Source organism: Amblyomma americanum, chromosome 11 (genome assembly GCF_052857255.1).
Source record: "Amblyomma americanum isolate KBUSLIRL-KWMA chromosome 11, ASM5285725v1, whole genome shotgun sequence".
Classification (NCBI taxonomy): domain Eukaryota; kingdom Metazoa; phylum Arthropoda; class Arachnida; order Ixodida; family Ixodidae; genus Amblyomma; species Amblyomma americanum.
Window position 1 is genome coordinate 30,909,315 of NC_135507.1, and position 23,728 is coordinate 30,933,042.

Below are 23,728 nucleotides of genomic sequence, written 5' to 3' on the forward strand. Positions count from 1 at the left end.
GTAATATAACAGCTATACTCAGTGTTTTTCCAATAATCAGGGAGAGTAATAAATTCCTGTACTTTAATTTTTTTTTTAATTCTGTGTGTGCTTGCCAAGAATATACCGTGCAATATTCATAAAGTCATGTTTGCTGATATAAGTAGATGGTACTAATTCCATGGTGTCCAGTTCATGCAAGCATGGCATCCAGTGTTGCTTAATGGCATTATATTTAGCCTTTGTTAGTCAGTGAGCCATTTATAAAATGGTTTGTGGCGAAGTCATCCACAACTTTTTATTACTTAAAGTGCGCAGGTTCCATGTGCAAATTCCTACTCAGTATTGTGTGAAACAAGGTAAAATATTTTTTACTTCCCTTTTTGTACAAGTTTTTGAAAATAAATGTTTTTACCTTGATCCTGTGCAGTGTGCCTTGAAGGGACAAAAAAATCTCAATAGCTTAAATGCCTACCATATTTTCCGGTGTATAAGACGCAGCTTTTTTAAAAAAAATTTTGGTAGTGCGTCCTGTACAACAGTATGTCTTATATGGGTTTTGTATTATAAGGACAAATATCGCAAAGCATGATGTGTTAGTAGCAATCATAAATTGAGTTAAACAGCATTAGAGTTGTGACCTATTGGCAACAGAGTCCCACTGTATTGGGTACTGAAGCTATCAAGGAAGATTCAAGAAAGGAAGGAAGTGTTCACACTCAAGGAAGTGAATGCTTACTATCTGTTATGTTTGTCCCATGCCTGATGACGCAGTTTTCAGTAACATTACGATTTGGTTAGCCTGGGAAAGGGGGGGGGGGGGGGGGGGGGGGTGCTAGTGCACTCATATTTTAAGCAAAGTGATAAAATAATTGCTTTCTTCGTGCTACTGACATCCACAACACATTTCCTAAGAAAATACCTAGGTGGTGCTTTTCTTTCATTTCTGATGGTAGTGAAACACTGCAGAAATGCTGCTTTTGTCAGCAAAACCCGACACTAATATTTTGCAAATATGAGTAACAATTATGTTGATATTGATTATGATTGCCCGCTTCGCAGCTTTAAGGGAGAGGACATTCCTTGGAATGTCACGTGGATCTTATCGTGATCAAGACGCGACAGCACGGAGGAACGAAAACGTAGGAAAGGCTTCAGCTATCCGAGCAGTGGTGCAGAAAGCATGCCGGAAGTCTTTTGCAGAGCAGCACTGGAATGCTTTGGCACAACAAACTGATGAAAACAACGCCTACAGCAAGCACCACCTCTTGGATGATGGTGTCGATGGACTTTTCCTAAATTGTTTCCTCCGTCCAGGCATTACAGTAAGCAGCTTTTCTAACCTATAAGTATAGGGGAGTCAAGCAGACTTTTAATGATATAACATGCACACGCGCGTGGTTTTCACCTAGGCTCTAGTGTTACTCTGTAGAACTAAGTGCACATTCACAGTGGCGAGTTGTGGACGTCATGCAACCAACTTCGGTCTGTTTGTTGGGTCCCAAAGCCTTAAGCGGATAGCAAGTAGCTGTAATGAATCAACAAAAACCAATACCTTCCTCAGCTTGTCTCTGCATTACCAACATATTACTGTTGTACTACTTGTCTCCATCAGGCGAAAATTAGATGACACTGTGCAAGATCCCCCCGCCCCACCCTCCAAAAAATGATAACACGGCTTGCCGAGTGTGGCAGCATATGTGCACAGCATCGCCAATCTAAGCAGTGGAAATTGGAGCAATTTTTTTATTCTGTAGATTTTAAAGAAACTGCCACGCTCCTGCATTTACCGGAATGAAACTATGGTCCCGCTTGTGAACGCGCTCTTGAGTCGCGCCTTGGTTCACGGCAGAGGGAGTTTCGTGCCGCTGACAGACCTTTCAAGGGCTTCCCTGTATGCCACCAGGAGTATGTTGGACAGGGCAGACAAGACACACTTGCTGGCCTCCTTGTCGAAGGTGGCCTGGCGTGCAGCATTGAGGCTGAGCTTGGGTGAGGTGCCCACAGCAAGGGTGAAGGGCTGCAGGGCCCAGGTGCGCACCCTGGGTACACCACCTGCAATGGCAGAAATGCACAGCACGCTCACTCATGAGGCCTCGGCAACACTGAAGACAACAATTCAAAGCCGGCTAGTGTTGACAGATGTACTGCGCTGTAATGACAAAGAGGCCACTCTCACTGATAACGTAGCTTTTATGAGCTAGAAAAAATAAAAAAAAGGAAATGAAGAAGTTGGCATCACTGGCTGTTCTTGCAAGCAAACTGTGATGAGATGTAAGGACTGTTTCTTGCATGCATATCTCCGAGACTAAGCTAGTCTGGGCTACCCCACCATTCAGTTCCCAACAGTGATCACAGTCTCATTTTCAGTGTTGATGCAATGAGTTTGAATCGGGTGGTGGGAAAATTTTAAAATTTTCTCACCAATGAATGCAACGGTTTTTGGCACGAGTCGCACACCAACGCAGCCAGAAAGATCCACAGAATCAAGTTTCGCTAAGAATAAAAAACTGGATGGAGTTAAGTGGTGTTCCAAATGGGGAATTTCCCCTCTTTCAAGGAATTTTCAGCATTAAACTAGGGCTAGAGACTTTTTGGGGGGTTTTGGAGAATTTTATCACAAGGAAAAAAAAATTTTGGCTGAACATGTTACAAAATCTCTTGATAAATTCCTGTGCTGCAGCCTTAATTCATCCCAAAGAACACCAGAGGTTAATTGAAAGAACACTGCAAAATAACACTGACAAAGACGCTGATTTTCCAAACTGCCACGGGGAAAATCTTCTAAATAAGAGAGTTTTCAATTTAAGTAAGGGAAATTTTGGTAACGGCATGGAACATAACTGAACTTAACTGATTGAGTTGCCCTCAATGCCATCTAAGGATGGATGTATATCCTTGCTTGTCATGATGGAATGCAGGAAGGGCTCAACTTATTATTGATGAACTGCAGCTTCTAAGGAGAGTTGCTTTGAAAGAGAGCAATGTAGATAAGAAAACAAATCTGGGTTAACCACAGCTTGCATTAGGGAAAGCAAAAGGGCTTGAGCGTTTCACATGCAGAAATGGTCTGCTGGAGTAACAGAGTTAACACCGATTGAGGGGAAACACTGATGGAAGCAAAGAGTTGCATGAAGGGATGAGATGGGAATTTGCTGGAAGATGGTGGCCACAGCTAGATGAATACAAGACCAACTGATATTATTTGGAGGAACCTTTGCCCTGCAGTAAGCTGAAGGCTGACGATTATAGCAGAACTTGTAGCGTTGACACATTTTGACACCAAGGGAATTGCACACTTGGTGAATGTGTCGCTATGCTGAGAATGCACAGGGCAAAGCTTGTGCTGGAAGTTTTTTTTCAACTTGGGATAACTGCAACCTCTGGCTGCAAGTGCTTTTGAAGATGAACTTCAACGCTGAGGTCCTGTCTGCTTTGGGAGTGTGTGTTATGCTGCACAATTATTCATACAAACTTTTGTAGTACCTGGCGTCGAGGTGACCTCGAGGAGTGCACTGGCATTAACAGGCATGGCTTGGAGCACGATGCTCCGGTTGGTGTTGAGCAGGCTGTCACCCTTGGCCGAACCAGCATACGAGAGGTGGGCATTGTCCAGCGACACGTAGCAGCCGAGTGTCACGTTCAGGCCCAACCAGCCAGGAGCCGAACACTGACCCCTGGGAGAGAAACCATCTTATTCCGAAACTCTGACAGTCGCTGAATATAATCCTGAAAGGCCTGAAGGTGCACTCTGAAAAACTGTCACCGCCGAATCCAATCCAACTGACAACACTAGTCACCATCGCCAAAGTGCAGCATCTGTCGCACTCGATGTGCTTGCTCCATTGGCGCGACCGCGGTGTTCCAGCGATATTGAAGAACGAGGTTAAGAGTGTTACCGCGTCCTTGCATTCATATTGGCTAGTGGCGAGCAAGCGGTTTCTCTACCAGCAGAAACTGGGTTTGCACCGATCATGCCTTTCGCTGGTTTATCCGCCAGAATATAACAGGGTGATGAATTTTGCTCTTGACGCTGAATGCCGTAGTGTGAATTTACAATCACTGAACGTTCATGTTGGAATCGCCCCTTTTATGCACATGAATGCTGGAAAACATTCAGTCTTTGCACCAGGTTCAGCGTTCCTGGAGCAGCCCCATAGACAGTAGCCATGAGAGAACAAAGTTTTTCCAGCATCTGTGACCAAGGAAAAAAAAAAAGGTGCAAAGCTTTAGTAAAAGTGAAATAATTTTCGTTATAAAGAGCCAGATTTTTTTTATTACTTTACCAAACTTTGTCGGTTCAGTTGGCTCAGCCCATAGCATGCATACTTGATGACATGGGTTGCAAAGCTCCAGTCTTCAACAAATCTGAGCATCTCGTGTGGTCACTTTTGAGACTAGCAGATGAATATGCCACTTGCAGACATAAGAATTTATTCCTTGCTGTTCCTTGTAAACCCTTGATTATTTTTGAGCAGCTTACCTCAAACCAGTTGTCATACTGGGTTTTCAGACCTAGTGCCAGTCAAAAATTCTTGCAGTACAATTGAGCCTTGAAACTATGTCATGCCTCAGAAGCACGTGCATATTTATCGTAAGGCTACTAAGATGCTACTCTTAGATTCAATTTGCAGTACAGCAGAATCTCGATGTTATGATCGCGGCTGATACAAATTTGTGAAATTCTCTGGTCAGAGTGCATTGTGTGCAGTGTGCAGAATCTCGGGTGTTCCATTAGCCATAAGCTGTTCTATGTGAATGCATTTTTCATGTTTCTGGATACGTATTTAGTACATTGTTTTGGATGATACATATTTCGCGACCCCGTGAGATTCGTCTCATTGAGGCTTTATTGCAATATAAAGCTTCTGAGATGCTTTTGTTGACTGGTATTGCAGGTGAACGGCAACCTGTATTTATTTTCATATTTGCTGCACAGTTTCTCAAAGCTAATAGGTAACTGCTAATCTGTGCTCACCGTCTTCAAGCTGCACACTTGTGTTGAATTTTTTAGTGACCTACCTCCGAGCAAGACCGGGAATGACGAGCCCCAACAAACGGCCACCGTGTAGCTCTACGTTGACATCACGGTTTGTGACGGACGTGCTTGCCACGTTGAATGCACAATTGGGCACGCTGGCATTCTCCAGCCCCAGGCTGCGGGCATATAGTGGCACCAGTGTTGAGAACAGACCGTCCGCATACAAGTTTGAATCAATTGGGCTTCCAGCCTGTGACCCTGCAGCGTTAACAGATAGGGGCAGGCTGGTTAGTTGGGATTAAACCAGACCTATAAAGACAAGGATTCAACAAAATAAGAGGTCGTGACCTATGCAGCAGCGAACTATATCAGCAGCAGTGAACCAAGCAGCAGCACTATGGTCAATTGGAACCAGTTAATATACAAAAAAAAGGAATCATCCGACGGGATTGTTATTTTATTTCACGATACTGCAGGCAGGAGAGGTTACAAGAGGAGCGTCTTTACTGAGCACTCAAATATAGCGACATCATCACATTCTTCAACAGGTGAAGGCAGACAGGTCTTGAAAGCAGACAGTAAATGCACAGACTAGCCACAGACTTTGCAGAGGGAAAGAAATGTCAGTCAATGTAACTGAAATGCCTATGCAGTAGTGAGCACCGTTATAGTTCCAGGCAAATGAGGAACATTTCCAGGTGATGCTGATATTAGCGGATCACTGATGTTCACTTGACGCATGAACTGTGCATCAGCTCTGTTTTTTTTTTTTTCTGTCCTGCTATGTAAATGTTTAGTCCTCAGTTAGTCATTTACAAATTGTGGGGCTTAATGTCCCAAAGTGGCTATGAGGGGCACCTTAGTGGAGGGCTCTGGATTAATTTTGACCACCTGGGGGTTCTTTAACGTATGCCCACATCGCACAGCGCATGGGTGCCTTTTGTATTTTTCCTCTATCAAAACATGACCACCGTCGGTGGGACTGCACCTTTTTTGTTTCCTGCACACGTTTTTCTTTTGCAACAGGGATAATCAGCTAGCTAGACATGGCACATAAAGGCTTTCATGTATGTGCAGGGTGCATCAAAAGTCTGCAGGCCACAGGATCTACCTTTTGGATGCGTACTGGGGAATTTACGACAGTCCCAAACCTCTAAATGCCTGCAGGGGGTAGGAGAAATACTGTGTTCACTTCTGAGAATCATGAGGACTTCATAAATGTCTTAAATGTCGCAATATACTGTTGAAAAGCAGACCCCGTGGCCTGGGAACTTCAACACACACTGCAGCTACAAGCGTAAAATAGCAGAATGATAAGGTTTCCAGTTTGCTGTTAGAGAATTTCACTTCATTTTGCGCTCTGTCCTGTCCCCACGTCTCTTTCTTCTTCAATCCCTTTGCGCAGTTTATTCCTTTAATTCACTTAACTTGTAAACACAGTAATGAGACCATCCAGACCTTCACAGAACAATGAAAAAAAAAATGCAGCAGGTTTCTTTAAGGCTATACAGATAGATGCTTGCTTCTCACCAGTTATCAACATGCAGACCAATGGAATCAGACAAGACAGCCGCCAGCTCATCTTCACACTTGAGGTAGGCAGCAGAAGTACAAGATGCTGACCTTGGTACAGATCAAGACTGCGCACAAGGAAAAACAAGCTGTCAAGGGAAGGTTCCGTTGGGCGGTGCGCACCGATTCTGAAAGGTTACCCAACAGAATTTTAACTAGCAATCTATGGGGGACGACGCTCCAAGTATTGCCACATTAACCCTAGTTGATACAGTCTAGCCTGAAATAATTCTTGACGTGGTTATCCATTAACTTGCTTAGACGAAGAGAGAACCTCGTAACAACCCATCAATCTTTGAAAATTTTTTTTGAAACTCGGCTCAAAAATGGAAAGCTGCTCACGACTCATTGCTCTGATGCAGACTTTCATGTCAAGGTGCCGCATTACTCATGTGCTAGGCAACACAATTTACGAGTACAATTTGGACTCTTTTGTGCTGCTCATCAATTGATCATTTGCTAATGGATTGTTATCTTCAATACACCGTCTGAAACTACTGTTTTGTTGCACAACCATGCGTAAACTATTTCCAGAAGTTCCATGTGGACGTATATCACCAGAATGTTATGAATGCAGCACCATCAGAATAAATGCACTAACGACCAAATGTGTGGAGTCTAAGGAACAAGGTGGACGCAAATGTGTACAGTTAAACCACGGAGTAGTGAAGCACTCCGTAGCTAAATAAAGATTACAGCAAATTAAACTCTCCCTCTTAAAGGGTGTGCCTTATTAAAACCAATAGAATTTCTACAAGTAAGATGCACAGAATCACTTTCTTCAAAAAGTAACAAAACTGGCTGACAGCCATTGATGGTAACTTTGGTTTACCTAAAGCAACAGCGGCTGGACTGGAATATGACATCCGAAGCCACGAGCTATGCATGGTTATGAAAGTAATTTTGGTGACCCTTCAAGCTTAACGGCAATGAAATGAACTAAAGCAAGCATACTTCGTCTCCTGTCAGTACATGTACCTTGTGCTGGTCTTTGTAGAGTATTTCATACTAGAAACACATGCAGCAATTTCTGGCTACTTGTAAAAGTCGCCCCGTTCGTATATGTGTAAAGAGACAAATCTAGGAAGCTGTAGTACTCACCTCTGTCTCACTGTTGTCTAAGAAAAACGGGCCTCCACTTCGAGCTTTTGAGATCCGCCGGCAGGAAAGAGGCAGTGGTTGCGCTTGGCATGATAATAACCAAACACGTCACTTTACGGCCCACCCATAAACCCAGCTGTCCAAGGCAAACAGATTAGCGTGAAACAGGCGTGCAATGGGGCACACGTCAGTTCTTGGTGTTGCAACGCTGACATCAGCAGTGTTGAGGCATCTGTGGTGATGTAAGCTGTCACTGCTTTCAGCAGATAACGGGGCTCAGAGTTGCAAAGCCAACATTTCGAATGCGAAGCTCAAATGTGCATAAAAGTGGTTCAACTCAAAGTTTTCCCTTTCTTTAAACCCAGGAGCGAAACAACCACTGGCACGTCACACCACCACTGAGCAATCTGTGGCTTGAACTGGCTATGGTGTGCAAAATTATTTTTTCATTATTTCAAGTTTCGCGAACCTTAATTCAATGTTGCAAGCCAACAGAAATCTTGAAAGCAGCAGGTTTGTGCCAAGGCAATGTTGCGATGCCTTGATGAAAGCTCAAGCGCTGGTGTGTGAGGGAATCCTGCTAATCTTGTTTATCATGATGAGGGAACACAGGCCACTGTTGCTTGTGACTGAGCAACAAGCCATAAAAACTAAACACAAAAACTCGGTAAAGGAAAAGAGCTTGAAAGTAAGGGAAAAGAGTTTGAAGAATGCAAGACTGGCTAGTCCTAAATACGGAATGAACATATCTTTCCCGAGCTGTCTACTACTAACTAGCAATTATGCCCTACATGCCCTATGTAAAGGGGTCTGTGCAGTAAATCTCTCCGCACACACACTTTTTTTATGTAACACATTTTTATGACGATACTTTGACAACATGAATTTTGTATGCAGAGCTACAGGACTCCAGTAAACAGCTCATAAGCATAACATCTTCTTCTACATTCCTGTTCACGCTGTACGACACAGACAAATCACATGTCCTGCTAAAAAACGTTACTTGGATGCACTCTCTTGTTGGAAGGGTATAGTAGACCATGTCTGTACTAGGTAAGTACAGTACTACATTGTGCAGGCTAAATTCCAACATGTATACACACATGGTCGAGACGAGGCTAGACAGATGTACAGTATAGTGGTGGATGAGTGCAAATCAGTACATTAAGTCAGCAGAATGTAGTGCGATGTCAACTGTTGTCTAATCGCATTCTATAAAAGTAAAAAGGAAGGAAGGTTACTGACCCAACAGTTTCAAGTGAAACTGCAGTGAAAAGCATTGCACTGGCAAAGAATATCTCGGAATAAATATTGGGGAAGGTTGCGACAACAATATTGAACATCTCTATAGGTAACGTGGCAATATTCTAAGTTAAATAGGATAATCTTTCTGTCAAACACTTACTCCAAACTATACATTTGACATTTATTCGCATAAAAAGAAACAAAATGCTATCTGTGCTGTCAGCAACACAGGAAATGACGGTACATTGTTGCCTAGACTACCATATTGCTAAATGGCTGGAGCTTTGCTATGAAAAGGGGGAGACACTGAAGTACGACACACTGCAGCTTTTACCTACTTGCATCACAAAGAACAAAGCAGTGCCATTTTTTTTTTTTCTCTGTACTACTATAAATGTCGTCCACCTCTATGTTAGTTTAAGCCTGTAAAACAGCTAAAAAAAAGAAGCAGGTAACAGAGGTTTATACTAGCAAGCACACGTCTACATTAAAAATAATAATGCATTCCAAACAAGAACCATATAGGGTTATGTAAATATTCTCTTTGTACTCAAGCAGAAAAAGTAGGTCAGAAATAATGTCGGAGATCTGTCACTCTAGCTTGCGAGCGTGACAAAAATGACAGCCTCCAGCAAGCAGGCACCCCACATAGGTTAAGCCACAGCTCTAAGCTAATGTTGCTAGGTTGAAACTCTTACATTATTTTCAGCAGTCACATGGAGCTAATGGGAGTGCATATTGCATTATACACCTTAATTTAATTTAGTTAATCAATATGCCCTCCCACAGCTAGAGACAAGCAGAAATGTTCAAATAACACTACATTAAATTGACAAACAACACTGAAAACATTATGGAAGGCTTAAAAACTACTAATGGCACCATTTCTGAAAACCCAGCCCAATTCCACAAGTCTCTCATGCTTTGTAGGAAGCACATTAACCTCCACAGAAGCAGGGTGCTGCAAGGTCCTGGGCATAGCAGATGAAAAATTGGGTTAAAAATTTCAACGAATCGTGTTAGATCGAAAAAAATGTTGCTGCTTGTTCTGTGTAACTATAAACAGTACTGCTTCAGTTTCAAACTCGTGGCAAGTATTAGATTATTTAAATCATTGGTTCACATTAGTACATGGCACGCCCTGTCAATTAACATCTGGAACTCTGTTCCAAAATGTAGTTATTGCAGCTATCACCGTTAGGCTCGAAATACGGAAGTAGAAACCGGAGACAAAGCAACCAAGAACTTCCTTTGCATCCTAGCTTCAGCATAGCAGATGATGCCGAAAGAAAGTCCATTCGAGTTCTTGGATGCATAGCTAGCTACTGTGTAGTATGAGCCAGATCAGGTACTATGCCACAAAAGGCCACCTGATGTTAGATTCATTGCAGCAAGGAATTAAATTTCACCGGGAAAGCACTTGCTCCGGGAATGCACGCCGCTCCAGGAAAGCACGCCGCTCCGGGAAAGCACGTTGCTCCAGGAAAGCACTTCACAAACGCACACTAACTAAGAGCAGTCATCAGATGGCCTGAGCCATGTGCAAGGGTGTCAGCATGAGCTCCATGACGGCATCCTTGAGGTTGGCACCACGAAGGTTTGCTTCGTGCAGGTCGCTCCCAGACAAGTTGCAGTTCTGGAAAATGCTCAATGTTAGACATTCAGCTCGAACATGCATGCAGGATCAGGGCATAAGTTGTATGCAAGAAAACTGGACCAAACATTAAAAAAAAAAATAATAAATATGCTGTGAATAATTAGCCTCCAATCAGCATACATCCTCAAGAGGGTGATATTTCCAGGGGGTCGGGTAGTAGGAAATAGAGACAAGCATTACCACTTGGAACATGTTTCCTAGATGACTCCACGACAACCAATAAACACTCCGCTCCACAAACATCACGTTTAAAAACAGATGTGACTACAGTGGCCTAACTTATAAGGTAAGTTACATACTATATATCCCAGCTGCAACAGCTGCATTTCGATGAAGGTGAGATGCACAAATGCCCATGTGCTGTGTGATGTCAGTGCAAGTTGAAGAACCCCAAGTCTTCGAAAACTAATCCAAAGCCCTCCGCTGCAGCATCTCTCATAGCCCATGTGTTGCTTTAGGATGTTAAACCGAATACCGCCACAGTGAGTTATAAATGCTGATTGTGGTCCCACAACTCCCCTGTTTTTCCTTCTTATTGGCTGCTTTGTGGCCCTTTGATAGCATGCAGATGTTTGACATCATCATCATCAGCCCGACTACACCCACTGCAGGGCAAAGGCCTCTCCCCATCTCTCAAATTAATGCTGTCCTTTGCCAGCTGCCGCCACCATATCCCCGCAAAGTTCTTAATCTCACCTGCCCACCCACCTAACTTTCTGCCACCCCCTGTTATGCTTGCCTTCTCTTGGAATCTACTCCGTTACCCTTAGAAAAGCAGAAAATATGTGCTCTAAAGCAAAATATTTGTGAGGACCACCCTGTTCGGGCCACAGTCAGTGCTTCTATTTCGCGGAGTCAATTCACAAATTCTATGCTGTTCATCTGAGTGTGTGAGATCATCGAAAAGTTTGACCCTCACAATTATACGTGCTCAGTATTCAGGCCACTAACAAGTCAATGTGGTGCACTTGTTCAACATCATTCATATAACTTAGAGTGCTTTGTTGCTCCAACTCCGCAAAAGTGAACGCATAGGTGTTTAAACACGAACTCAATCAGCCAGTAGTCAGCGCTAAAATGCAAGCAGCAGCTTAGAGGACAGAATGTTATGCAAAGGAGATCCATATTGCAAAACAGAACGAAAGTTCTATTTTTTATGGATGCATGTTTGTTTTTCCAAGGTTTTGCACCCGACTCCTGCAATAGCCTGAAAAGGCTGACAGTCTGAATGAACAAACAAAAAGTGAATAAACAAATGAATGAACGCACTTCCAGATCTGCACCAGCGAGGATGGCCTGACGTAGGTGACAATTCTGCAGGTTGGCGTTCTTGAGGGTTGCAACTCTGAGGTTCACCCCGGCCATCTGGCTCCCATCAAGGTCGGCATCCTTCAGGTTCACTCCTGCTCCAACAAAAATAAATGCACCCCAGCTTTAACGACTGTTCTGCCTTCGATGCGAGTCACAGAATAATTCATAGAAGCTGGAAAAACGCTTTCCACATGATCCTCGATGATTAACAGCCTTCACGTGTTGGGTGGTAAAACTTTGGTAAAACTTCACATCTGCCTCCACGGTTTATTCGACAGATGAAGGAAGACACAATTCAGAAGGGCGTGTTGTCGGGCTATACCCCGTTTCAAACATCAAGTGCAACGCTGTGAAGGCTACGGAAGTAGCTGCAAAAAAAATAGAGAGGTGTATCACTCCGTGCTGTTCTGTGGCTGTGTGCTCTAATGCGTCGCTCCGGAGAATCAGCATGCAACTGGGGGTGCATGGGTTCAAATCCCGCATGGTGAAACTTTTTTTTTCGCACATTTTTTTTTCACACATTTGCAATTACTTGCTTGGTGTGCCTTGACAGCTTGGATGTACGAACCTTCGAGAAAATGCGTACAGGAGAGGTGGCCGCGGCCGCCGTGTTGGACGCCATTTTCTCAAAAGGGAAAGGGAGCCGGAAAAGTAAACACGGCGGCCAGGGTTGTGGGGACAGCGAAAACGTGAAATGAAAAAAAAAAGACAAACGCAAAATACAAAATCACACATCTCAATCGGTTCGCTCGCAATAAGAGCGTTTTTTGTCACGCCGATGACAAATGTATTGTCTACGAAGCCTGCCGGCAAAGCATTTGTTATTTTTCGCTCACCACAAGCAACGCACTATTTTGTGTCGCGGATGCAGGTTGCGCAAAAAAGAGCGCTAGCTTTGGCAGCTCTGCACATGATGTTTGAAACGGAGTATAGTTGGTGTTGCATAATGTAAAGAAACTAGCGCCGAAATAGAGACAATGGACAAGGAAGAAGACATATGTGAGCGCTTGTTAATCGTGTTTCTTCCCTTGTGCTTTGTCTCTATCACTACTTCGTTTACATTATGAAGGATTTTGTTTAAAATTTCACTTTCTTACCATTCTGAATGCCTTCATTCCTGCACTGTAAGCAAATTGGCATTAATTCGTGAGGTGCATTTCTTGTGTGATGCAAGGTTTACACTGTGGTTCCTAAATATAAATACTAATTTCGAGGATGCATTTCTTTTGTGAGAGAGTGTTGGTTATGTGAGTAAGTACGGTGCATGAAAAAAAGAATATAGAATGTACAAAACGTAAACAACAAAAGGAGCAAACAATATACTGGAGGCTTGAAACAGAAACGGAACCTCGTATTCCTGTCACTATCCTTCACGATGCACAAACGAGACTAGCAGTTCAATGTGTTCAGTCACCTTCAAGGTTGGCACTGTTTCCGGCAGGGTCTTCCATGTTGCACGAACGCAAGTGGGCTGCTTCCATGTTGGCACGCATCATTTTGGCACCGACCAGCTGTGCGCCCTGTTGGGCAACAGGAGAGTCCATGCTCCTATTCTTAATAGCCATTTTTCAGAGGTAATCACAGCTCACATTCACTGAGCACAGGCCAAGCACTGCACAGTTGACATCCACATACATTTGCCCCAGCACCCCGAGAGTAGACTAACAGCTGGCATGATAGGAGAGCCACGATTAAATAATCAAGAATAATCAAGCAGCCCTGTGACTCTGCATGCGTTCTGGTGGAAAGTGATGTTAGCGTTCAACATTTGCCTCAACACTTTACGGAACATATAAGATGGAGCCTAAACTACCACACTGATTGCACCACTACATGTGCTGTTCCTCACTGCAAGTTTTCAAGTGGCGTTTTACAACTAGCTGTTTTCAGCGCATCACAGACATGACATGAGGTTTAATGGCAATTGAAGGTGGGCTTTATTCAGCAGCAAGGGTGTCTCTCCAAGACAAATTTGTAATTTGCATGGCAGACATGTCAAATAAATTTCTGTGAGTTTGCAAGAAAGTTATCAGTGTGGCATCATTTTTCTTTTTTTGTGTCTGTGAACAGCGAGCATGTACATAATCTGGCAATGATAGCCACTACCATCACCACACTCAATGCAATGTTAAGATTGTGAGGCATGCTCATGTTAACTTGTTCCAAGCTGTAGTTAAATATTGGCAACAGAGTGCCTGCAAAAGATAAAGTACTGCCTTTGAAGGAGTGAAGTTACTGAGTCATCACAGTCATTGCCATAATCACTCATGTATTTATCAACCTTAGAATTCGTGAGGATGGGACACAACGTTAGAAGGGAGACCTGCAACATGTGTACAGAGGTCACTATACATAATGCTATGCAAGCACACGAGTTACAGATGTTAACTGGCATGCACACGTGCAATCAAGAACAAACTATGCATTGAAAAAACTACAATTTGAGAATGCTAATTAGAAGCAAAACAACCCCATGGCATGCACATGTAGAATTAGAACTTGACATGGAAACAAGAGAAGGTAATACAATCAAGAAAAAGAAAAAAAAATGGGGGAAAGAGATCATTGCTTTCATGTACATTATCTTTGGCAGCAAATCTATCTTGGTTTCCACATCACTATGCTCACTCTTTCCGAAGAAAGAACCTCGGGCTCACCTCGAGGTTAGCGAGAGTGAGGTCAGCACGCTCGAGGCAGCAGTAGCTTAGGTTGGCCCACGTGAGACGGCACTTGCGCAGGTTGGCCCACTTGAAGTTGATGTGCCGCAGGTCCAGCCGTGACAAGTCGGCGCCCGAGAGGTCCACACCCTGGGTGTTTTGAATCAAATCCAAAAGTCAGAATCAGTTCGTTCCATATTGCCTTCAGGCACCAATTAAATCTGCTGAAAGGAAAATCTTCTTTTGAATAAATGATGATAAGCAGACTAAGTAGAAGTGATGTGCAAAAAATTAGGCAAAAATATTCATATTTAAGCATATTTTATTCGCGTTCACATTTGTGGACATAGCGCCTTAAACCTGACACATGAACATAAACACCGCTACATTTGCTTGCCTTTTCTAGCTGACTGATCGTTAGACATGAATAAATGTTTGGCTCTGAGAATATACGCTTCAGGAAATTATTCTGCAGTTCACGACTTATAAAACAGATAAAAGCAGTCATTCTGTGACGACAGGCAGAGGAATATTCGGTATTTCGAGCCCCAAACGTGGCTTTTAGATGAGCAGCCTTCACATCAGCACCGTTGTGTAATTAACTTGTTCAAAAGCTAGGGCCAATGGTTGCTTCCATCATAAGTAATGCTTCAAGTCTGGCTGCATCGAAGGGGTCTCGAGTGATCTGAGCACAGGTGGAAAGGGAGAGAGAGAGAGATAGCATCTTGCATTCCTGTTTTACACATGGTTTTTGCAAAAATGAGAAATCATTTTTAAAGATTGTTGTTTGGTCAGTTTATGCCGGAGACATGAAACAAACTGTCCCCTTGCTCTACGAATGTGTTGATTATTGTTTTGTAGCCTTGGAGCTTAGCGACCAGCTCTGAACTGACCATGGTGTGAGGGCACGGGTTCCTCTTTTTTATCCTCCCTTGTGTAGTGCTGCCACTTTGTATTTTTCTCTATCTTAGGTTTAATACAAAATGTGATGATTCTTACTAAAAACTGCAGTGAAATTTTCAATACGATAGACAAAAATTGTTCTGACCGTCACTGAAAATGGTTGCTTCCTTCGGATTCATGCATTCTACAATCTAGCACAAGTGATCTTAGATCCCTTTTTAAATATTGGTAGCGGTCTAGGACCCTCCCAGACCTCCCTGACTTTAAGCACTAATCATAGATATGCCATAGTCATAGATGGCTAAGCCATCTACAAAAAGCGCTGTTATATTGTCTTCAGTACCCACTTGCCTCAGAACATTGGCCTCGCGATCCTAGACTGCAGGCGTGCCGCGATGTCACCATTCTGCGGAAGTATGTCATCAGGCCAGACGCTCTCTAATATGACTGGTTGTTCCTTTATTAAAGATGTCTTTACTAAAAACGAAAAAAAATGTACAGTCGTCTATGGAAAGCAAAATGGGACCATGGTTTCACTTTACTATACCAGAGTTTACTGTAGTGGGGTTCCACTATAAATGTTTTGTGGCATTACAAAGCAGTTAGTGCAGACCAGTGAATAGGGCTAATGCAAAGCTGCAGCAAAGTGTGTGGCAGCGAGACGGTGTATGTTATACCTGCCTGAAATCGAAGTTCCGACAGGTGTGATGTTCTTGTGAGGATGTGAACCACATCTTGTCGAGTTAATGGCAGGCAGTCTCCAGGATCAGATTCGCCTTGCTGTTGGTAGTGATGGAAAAACATGACCATGAGTGCAAACAGGCAGCCGTGACGGCCAAATTAAATTAGAAATAGGTTGCTTCATGTGGTTACAGGCGCGTCACAGAGCACCCTGAGAGCAGTTATCTACTGAATCTTTGTTTTGACCATCACCAGCTGCATGTGTACATGTGTCTATGCCACCATTTCATACACGTTGGTCATAATGTTACTCCTGCTAATGTATGAATTTGTGTATTGTAATCTCTACCCATTACAATGAGTCCTCATCGGTCTCGGAGGCATGTCAAGTCAATTAATTAAACACTGCTCTATCCAGCTCTTGCAGAACAAGAGTGGCACTGCAGCAATTTACTTCAAGGGGCGGCAAGCCTTGTCATCGGCACAGTAACAATCTTTCAAATCAAACAGCAACATCTGACAGCCACCTATAAAAATATATAGCCAAGTACTTCTGTAAGCAACCCGTGAAAATAGCTTAAAGAATACAAGCAGCACTCTACACAGATGGTCGCTGTTTTCTCGAAATTAAGAACATAATACATTAAAATCAATACTACATCTCTATGTGGCTCTAATACAGCTGTTCACAGTCACACATCACAGTTTTAATATTAATCGCAACTCTGGCAAACAGACAAAGGAAGTCATCTGACTCACAAGACTGCTTTGCCAAGGCAGCAATATTGAGAGAGGAAATAACTGATTTGAACTTAACTAGACTAAAGGATGAACTAGTTGAAATTACAACCAAAGCGAGTGATGTTAACAGAACTGAGCATTTGTTTAGTTACTAAAGGAAGCGTAATTCATGTCAGTACAGAAGTAACATATGATCGCTGATAGTAGTTTACTTTGTCGCCTGCATGATAGGGACCATCTTTGGGCCAGCATGAACTTTGGGACGCATCAACGTAGAGAGACACACAGCTGTGTGTTCCGTGTGTCTGTCTACGTTGATGCGTCCCAAAGATCATGCTGGCCCAAAGACGGATTCATACCAACTGGCCTAGAGGAATGCCATCTTGCATGATAGGGAACAAAATATCAAAAAGGAATCTTTATTCTGGTCTCTTAGTACAAACACAGCCACTTCGAAACATTTGCAGTTTCACTGTTAGGCTAAGTAAGGTTTATTGCATTTGAAGGGGCCACACACTAGTTGTTTAATGGAAGATGAATTGAAAGCTTTAAACTAGGTTCTCAATTTTACAAACAAATTATAAGGGTCGCATTCTAAACATGGTCTTTCATGCACATCCCACTTACATCCTAGCAGCAAATATATATATATATACATATATATATATTAGCAACATATGACTCATTCCCTCCCTTGAATCTGTAACAGCAGTTAATGCTCCAGTAGCTAAAAAAAAGTGTTGCTACTTCATTAGGTTCATGACTGCATTCAATTGTAACACTGTGGCTACATATAAACTGCTTGGGAAACTCAACACCAATATCTCATAATGTTGAGTGCTGAACATGTTGAGTGCTAACGTATCTTTGCTGCTGGGAACATGTTGCTCACTTTTAAAAGAAATCTGCATTGTTCTTTGTTTTCTTTTGTTTCTTTTTCACTTGAACAGTGCGCAAACTGTAACATAGCCTTGTGTTAGCATGAAGCTAGTCCCACCTGCTTTATTACAATATTTCATAAACTTCACATGACAAGTGCCAATATGACTGATCTCCACTTCAGCACTCTCTAGCAGAGTGCTGATTATGTCGTCAACTCAACTTTATTAAAGACAATAAATGAGATACTGACAATGGCCCCACTGTAGCTGCCCTGCAAAACAAATTGTGATTTGCAAGTACAGTGCGGACTTTACCTGACTGATGCGCTCCAGCTCTGGGATGACAGACTCAATTCCATAAAACCTTGCCTCTTCTAAGACACCTGGAAGAGACGCCCAGTGCACCAAGTACTGTTTTAGAGCAAGAAACACGAAAAATCTTCGCATCAAACCTGCTTAATTAGAACAAGACAACAACACGTCGTATGAGACAATTATCACGTCTCACACTATGTGTTGTTTATGTTGCACCTAGTTCTAGTTAGACATGTAGCATCAAATGGCCTGATAACATAACATACTGAAATTAACCAGTCTGCCGAAAGTATGCAGTAGAGAGTCACTTAGCCACCATGTTGGAGCTTGCGGCAGTGACTGAATATTCATTTTATTTTTTCAACCCGCCGCGGTGGCTCAAGGGCCTTTGGATGACCCGTGTCCGCAAGGACACAGCCGAGGACACGGGTTCAATCCTGGGTGTGGTGGCCACATTTCAATGGAGGCGAAACCCAAGAACCCGTGTAATGTGCGATGTAAGTGCGCATTAAAGAACCCCAGGTGGTCAAAATTTGTCCCTCCTACCCCCTCATACACTACGGTGTCCCTCATACACTCTGTGCAGCTTTGGGACGTTAAGCCCCCCATACCATATCTCAAACCATACAATAAAAAAAAAGGTAAATTGTAAATTGTGATGGGTAGGGGCTGATCTTTTCAGTTTTAAACTGAAAAAAAGCTGATAAAAGTACGCTGAATCCAGTTTTCGAAATTCGGTTTTAACCGAAAAAGGTCCGTATTCTAGGCATGAAAGCCGTAGCTACCTGTCTGCTGAGTAAGAGGAGAGTTACACTCTGTAAAAGCTGAAAATTTGGTAAGTAGGCAAAACCAGGGACGTGGTTCAACAGTGACATTGTTTGGTAAGCAGTGCAGCTGTGTGGTTTGAGGTATCCCTCTGCTAGCTTACATGCATCTGCAGGCTAGGAAACACCACTTCCTTGCCACTTGCTAGCTAAGCACTGCTTGTTTACTATCATCACATGCTTAGAGCAGCTAATTGGTTAAGTAGGTTTATCAATTGGATATAGGACAGTGACATGAAAGCATGCACAGGCGTCGCAAAAAAGCATCACGTTCTTGCTACCGTGACGATGCAGCGGAAGTTCCATCGCTGTCATCAACCCGCAGCCCACATGATGCTCCACCCTCTCACTCAACCCAGCACGAACACCCAATGACAACATGTAATATAGATTGAAAATAACTTCAGACCACACAGGATTGCCACGCTAAATCACCGAACAAAAGTCAGTAATTCATTCGACGAAAATAATAATCGGCGAAAAAGACCAAAACTTGCATTCTGAAATAAACACCCTAAAAAAGTCCGTCGAATTTTCAAAAAATAAAAACCGAGAAGTCCAACCCCTACACATGGGCTGCGAAGAATGCTGTAGTGGAGGATCCCAGATTTAGACCATCTAGAGTTTTTTAATGTACGCTGACACCAAACAGCACAAATGGATGTTTGTGTTTCATTACCGTACCATTTTATTTATTTAATTAATATATAATGGGTCCAAGCATAGGTGTGTTAGTATAGAAGCAAAAATTAATGCTCTCAAGTGAAATACAACATTGGTAATAAATTGCTCCAGTCCAACAAAGAGCAAAGAACATAAGAAAATGTGCCAGTCTGTGCGCAACAGGGCATCAAAATAGTTAGGCTGTCAGTGTCTTGTATGGCTTGTCTATGGTGGTGCAAGGTAAGGGAACAGTGCGATTGCAACCCTGCTGTTAAATGAGGTAAGAAAAACTGGAGCTTCAATTAATTGCAGCATATTCGAGGATAGGTATGCAATTCACCTACTCAGTTAATCTAACGTGAAGAATTTTTGCTGTATCTGACATGCCACCTTCGTTGCTAAATATGTTAACCAGTACTCACAGGAAATTCCTGTGCATTTGACTTCACATATTTCTGTGGCCCTTCTGATGCATGCTAAAATATCTCCTCCATCTTTCCCGTACTGCCATTGGTGCTGTTAACTAGTACCTGACAATGAAGATGAATCTTTATGGCGCAAGGGCATCTGTGGCCAAAGAACGCCATGGCACAAGGTATCTTCTACTCGAGGTGCGGTCAAAAACCCATTTCCCAAGCATTTCACCCTAAATAAGCCGAGCACCAGACCAGGGGAAAGCTTGTACCCATTGTATCACCAGCGGGTACCCAAAGGCACTGGGGATTGAATGCTCCGCAGATGCTCAAACCACTAGGCTAATGCTGCAGTCATTAACTACTACCTCTGTACAGCTCTAATGTCAATATGGAGAAACAAATGCAAGAAGAAAGCAAATTAATTACCATGGTGAATCATCATAGTGACAACCCTTGAAATTAACAGCCATTTCTTGAGCCACAGCATCTTGGAAGATAGAGCAATTTTAAAATTCCTGTGCTACAGATAAAAGTGGCTGCACAGCTAAAAAAAATTTGCTAAGAATTCCAAAACTCCTGATGTCTTTGTGCTAGTTACTGAGGCAAGAAGTTTTAATCTGGTTGATCTTAACTGAAACAGTGCATATCCAGAAGCCCTGAGGCTAAGGTACACACCAAGACTGCCCCCATACCAAGCATGAACTGCAAGACTGCTATGGGGACAACTGAATTCTATGCACAAGTTATGGTGCACAGGTTAAAATGGAAGTCCATACTTTTGGCATAGCCTTACAATATGTAAACAGCTGCTTATGGGAACACTTTTCCTTGTCCCACTAATTTGTTGTTATGAAAGCCTGTTGTGTGCCCTTTTGCTTTGGTGCAATATAGGGTACATCCTGTGCATTGTCAAGGACATAAAAGTTAACTTTGGGAAGACAGTTGTGCAGTAACCTTAGGCAAAACTCCGTAAGTTCATCTGTTCACTATGTATGTTATTTGAAGAGCACGATTCTCTCATCTCCACGCCCACCTCGTGGTGAAACACCTCGGTCGAGAATCAGCTGCCCATGGCGAAGATAGTTGAGTAGTGGCTCGAAGTACGTCGGACTCCGGTCAACCAAGTAGGCGCCATGGCTGTCTCTAGCGCTTGGCCACGTTACTCCATCTGAGCCTTCACTGAAGAGACGGCCAAGCATAGAACGGGGTTCCTTGGAAACCAACGTGCTCCTGGAAAAAGAGAAAGGCCAATGTGTGGATCTACTGACACAACACATTGAATGACTACTGCAATATTTCTGAGAAGGCTTTCTCTCCGAGCAAATGGCTGATTCATTCAAACTTCCCACAAAGGCCATATTCTACTTTCTAATGGGACCACAATACGCTAAGGGAAATAAAGTTGCTCACTTTTATTATTAGTACCCTTCTATACAGAATTACTGACACTGTTTCACAACAAGTGAATATCACGATAACTTAGCATGCCAAGTTGTGCTTGACTATAAGTATACCAATGAGATATAGGTGAAATTTTTTTTTTATACTAAGCACAACTGCAAACAATCCATTCATTGCATGCAAACCACATAGTTACCACTACAAAATATGGCTAGAAGCAGTACAGTTTATACTGTGCTACCTATTCATATAGAGGAGACTCTGGCACCAAAAAATGACTGAAATGGAATCCCAACATTTCAGGCCAAACTCGGTCCCTTCTTCAGGTGTAACTCCAGACACCAGTCTCCTCATTGTTATGAACCCAACCAGACCGACATCCTTCAAAGTTGTTCATGTTGAAGTCATTACATATTCATAGCATGCAAGCACACAAGCCTCCAGTTAGCACTGTCAGAGAGAAGAAAAGAAGGTTGACAAAATGATGTTTTTTTTTGCCTTAATAAAACCAGATTTAATTTAAGCATCTGTGGATGCCTTGCACAAGTGATGCTTTAGCCCAGCTGGAAATACTCTATAATGTGTTTAAATCTCCTTCACCTTACGATCTGTGTGTAGCAAAAAGAATGAACAAAAATTTTTCCTTTACACTTGCTGTGCTTGCTAGACACATATCTCTTTTCCTGCCAAGCTGAATGTACTTAAGGTCCCTGTCACACACCATTTTATTATTTCAAGGCCATCCAATATATGCCGTGACTGGCACTAATTAATTCGTAAACAAAGCACTATGGAATTTGGCAGGAGAATACCCTATAGTCATGAAGCGACTTTTCTGTGAAACGTGCTCTCAAGAAGAATTACCGTTTTAGCTGTGAAAATTTTGCTTCAACAGGCACACTACTTCACTAAAATTTGACCCTCGTGACACATGCTAATGTCGTATCAAATGCCCTCCATAATGAAGGTGTAACCTACCTTGTGGTAGCAAAGTGCTTCCCGCCCACATTGAGCAAAACCCAGTCCTGGTTGCCAGGGGCAAGAGGAAGTGACGTCGACGATGACACATCTGTAGAAGCCACAAAATGAAGTTAGTTCTGGGCAAGGTGAGCCTCACCAATCGCATGGCTACACTACTCATGTGTAATAGCATATATGTATATTAGTAAACAAGGAAAATATATGCACGAAATGGAGCTGTTCTGCAGAGGTGCTGCAGAGGCACTGTACTACAGATGTTGCAATTATGACTGTCAACAATGTAGTGTTTTCAATAGTTCAGAATAGCTATAAACAACTGATTCAATGCGTCTGCTTTGCATATGCACAAATGGTGCTAATGAAGCTTTGTACTATTCCACAAAGTCGTCCACCAAACGGTACATTATACTATCTCGTGCCCTCAGAGGACTGAAATGTTTGCTGTCAGCCGCAGTGGCGATATAAGACGAATATTTGGCAGATAAAACAGCGACGAGAGGAATATGTCTCGTACAGTCGATATTACGTCAGAATAAAAAAAAAGGCTTAGGACAATAGTAAGTTGCTTTGAAGGAGCTGCAATCAGAGCAGCGCGCACATCCTCAGATGCTAATTCACCACAACACCTTCGCTCTGCTTTCGGGATTGATAAAGGCCGCGCTGTTTTGTCCGCATCGTTATTTAACTAACGGTCATTGGCACGGTCCGGGATGGCGTGAAATACTGCGACTCACCAACGAAGTTTTCTCCAGACGACACAAACAGAACGTCTTCGTCCCTGAAATGCACAAAGTGGTGATGTCAAATCAGAACGAGCAAATTACCAACAGATGCGCTTCAAGTTACTTGATCGCGGTAGTGGAAATCGCTGCAGCGTACTCACCTAATCAGACTAGTATCGTCGATTTCGCCGCCTTTGCTGGTAAACAACCTTTTGGCCTGTATTCCAAACTTGGCACTAATAGCTCTCAGCAACTCGTCGAAAGCGCCCGGAACCAGTAACACCTTTCAGTGGACGGGATAGGAGAAAAGCATTAGCAATCACCGCTCGATATTAATACACGGTGCCACACTGTTAAGGGCGAAATTTACAGTAGCCGGTGAACACAAGGACTTTACTGGGGTCTGTAGACACTGCTGGAATACGATGACAGCATGCATCAGAGGTCACTTACCTTCCCATCGCGATTGGTTCCGTTTCGGTGGACAATTACTCTCACCGCTCCATCTTGCGCGCGCTGTTCACTTGCCATTTATAGTGGATTCAGCAACAAAAATTCTATTAAATCACTGTGAAGCCGACATAACAGTGAACGCCCCGACAGGGCAACGACGGTGAAATGCTTGCAAAACACGTAAAACTAGCCGCAAGCAGAACGCAGACAGCCGGCTCGTGATGACTATCGAACCGGATTGTCA

At 42.9% G+C, this 23,728-nt stretch overlaps 1 protein-coding gene and 1 pseudogene across 2 annotated transcripts; both read right to left on the reverse strand.

Annotated features, from left to right (window-relative positions):
* Positions 1 to 1,711: 1,711 nt before the first annotated feature.
* On the reverse strand, positions 1,712 to 6,600 carry LOC144111434 (uncharacterized; annotated as a pseudogene). The gene is made up of 4 exons (XR_013310048.1): positions 6,491 to 6,600; positions 5,002 to 5,218; positions 3,466 to 3,656; positions 1,712 to 2,034 (listed from the first exon to the last, which is right to left on the reverse strand). The product of XR_013310048.1 is annotated as an uncharacterized LOC144111434 (transcript).
* Positions 6,601 to 8,529: 1,929 nt separating this feature from the next.
* Positions 8,530 to 23,724, reverse strand: LOC144111432 (BTB/POZ domain-containing protein KCTD9-like). Its single transcript, XM_077644731.1, has 11 exons — positions 23,485 to 23,724; positions 23,193 to 23,314; positions 23,044 to 23,087; positions 22,307 to 22,397; positions 20,961 to 21,157; positions 18,025 to 18,092; positions 16,088 to 16,186; positions 14,504 to 14,653; positions 13,261 to 13,366; positions 11,805 to 11,938; positions 8,530 to 10,514 (listed from the first exon to the last, which is right to left on the reverse strand). The coding sequence occupies exons 1-11, from the start codon at positions 23,560 to 23,562 to the stop codon at positions 10,401 to 10,403; spliced, it is 1,203 nt and encodes a 400-aa protein (XP_077500857.1). The 5' UTR covers positions 23,563 to 23,724; the 3' UTR covers positions 8,530 to 10,400.
* Positions 23,725 to 23,728: the final 4 nt, after the last annotated feature.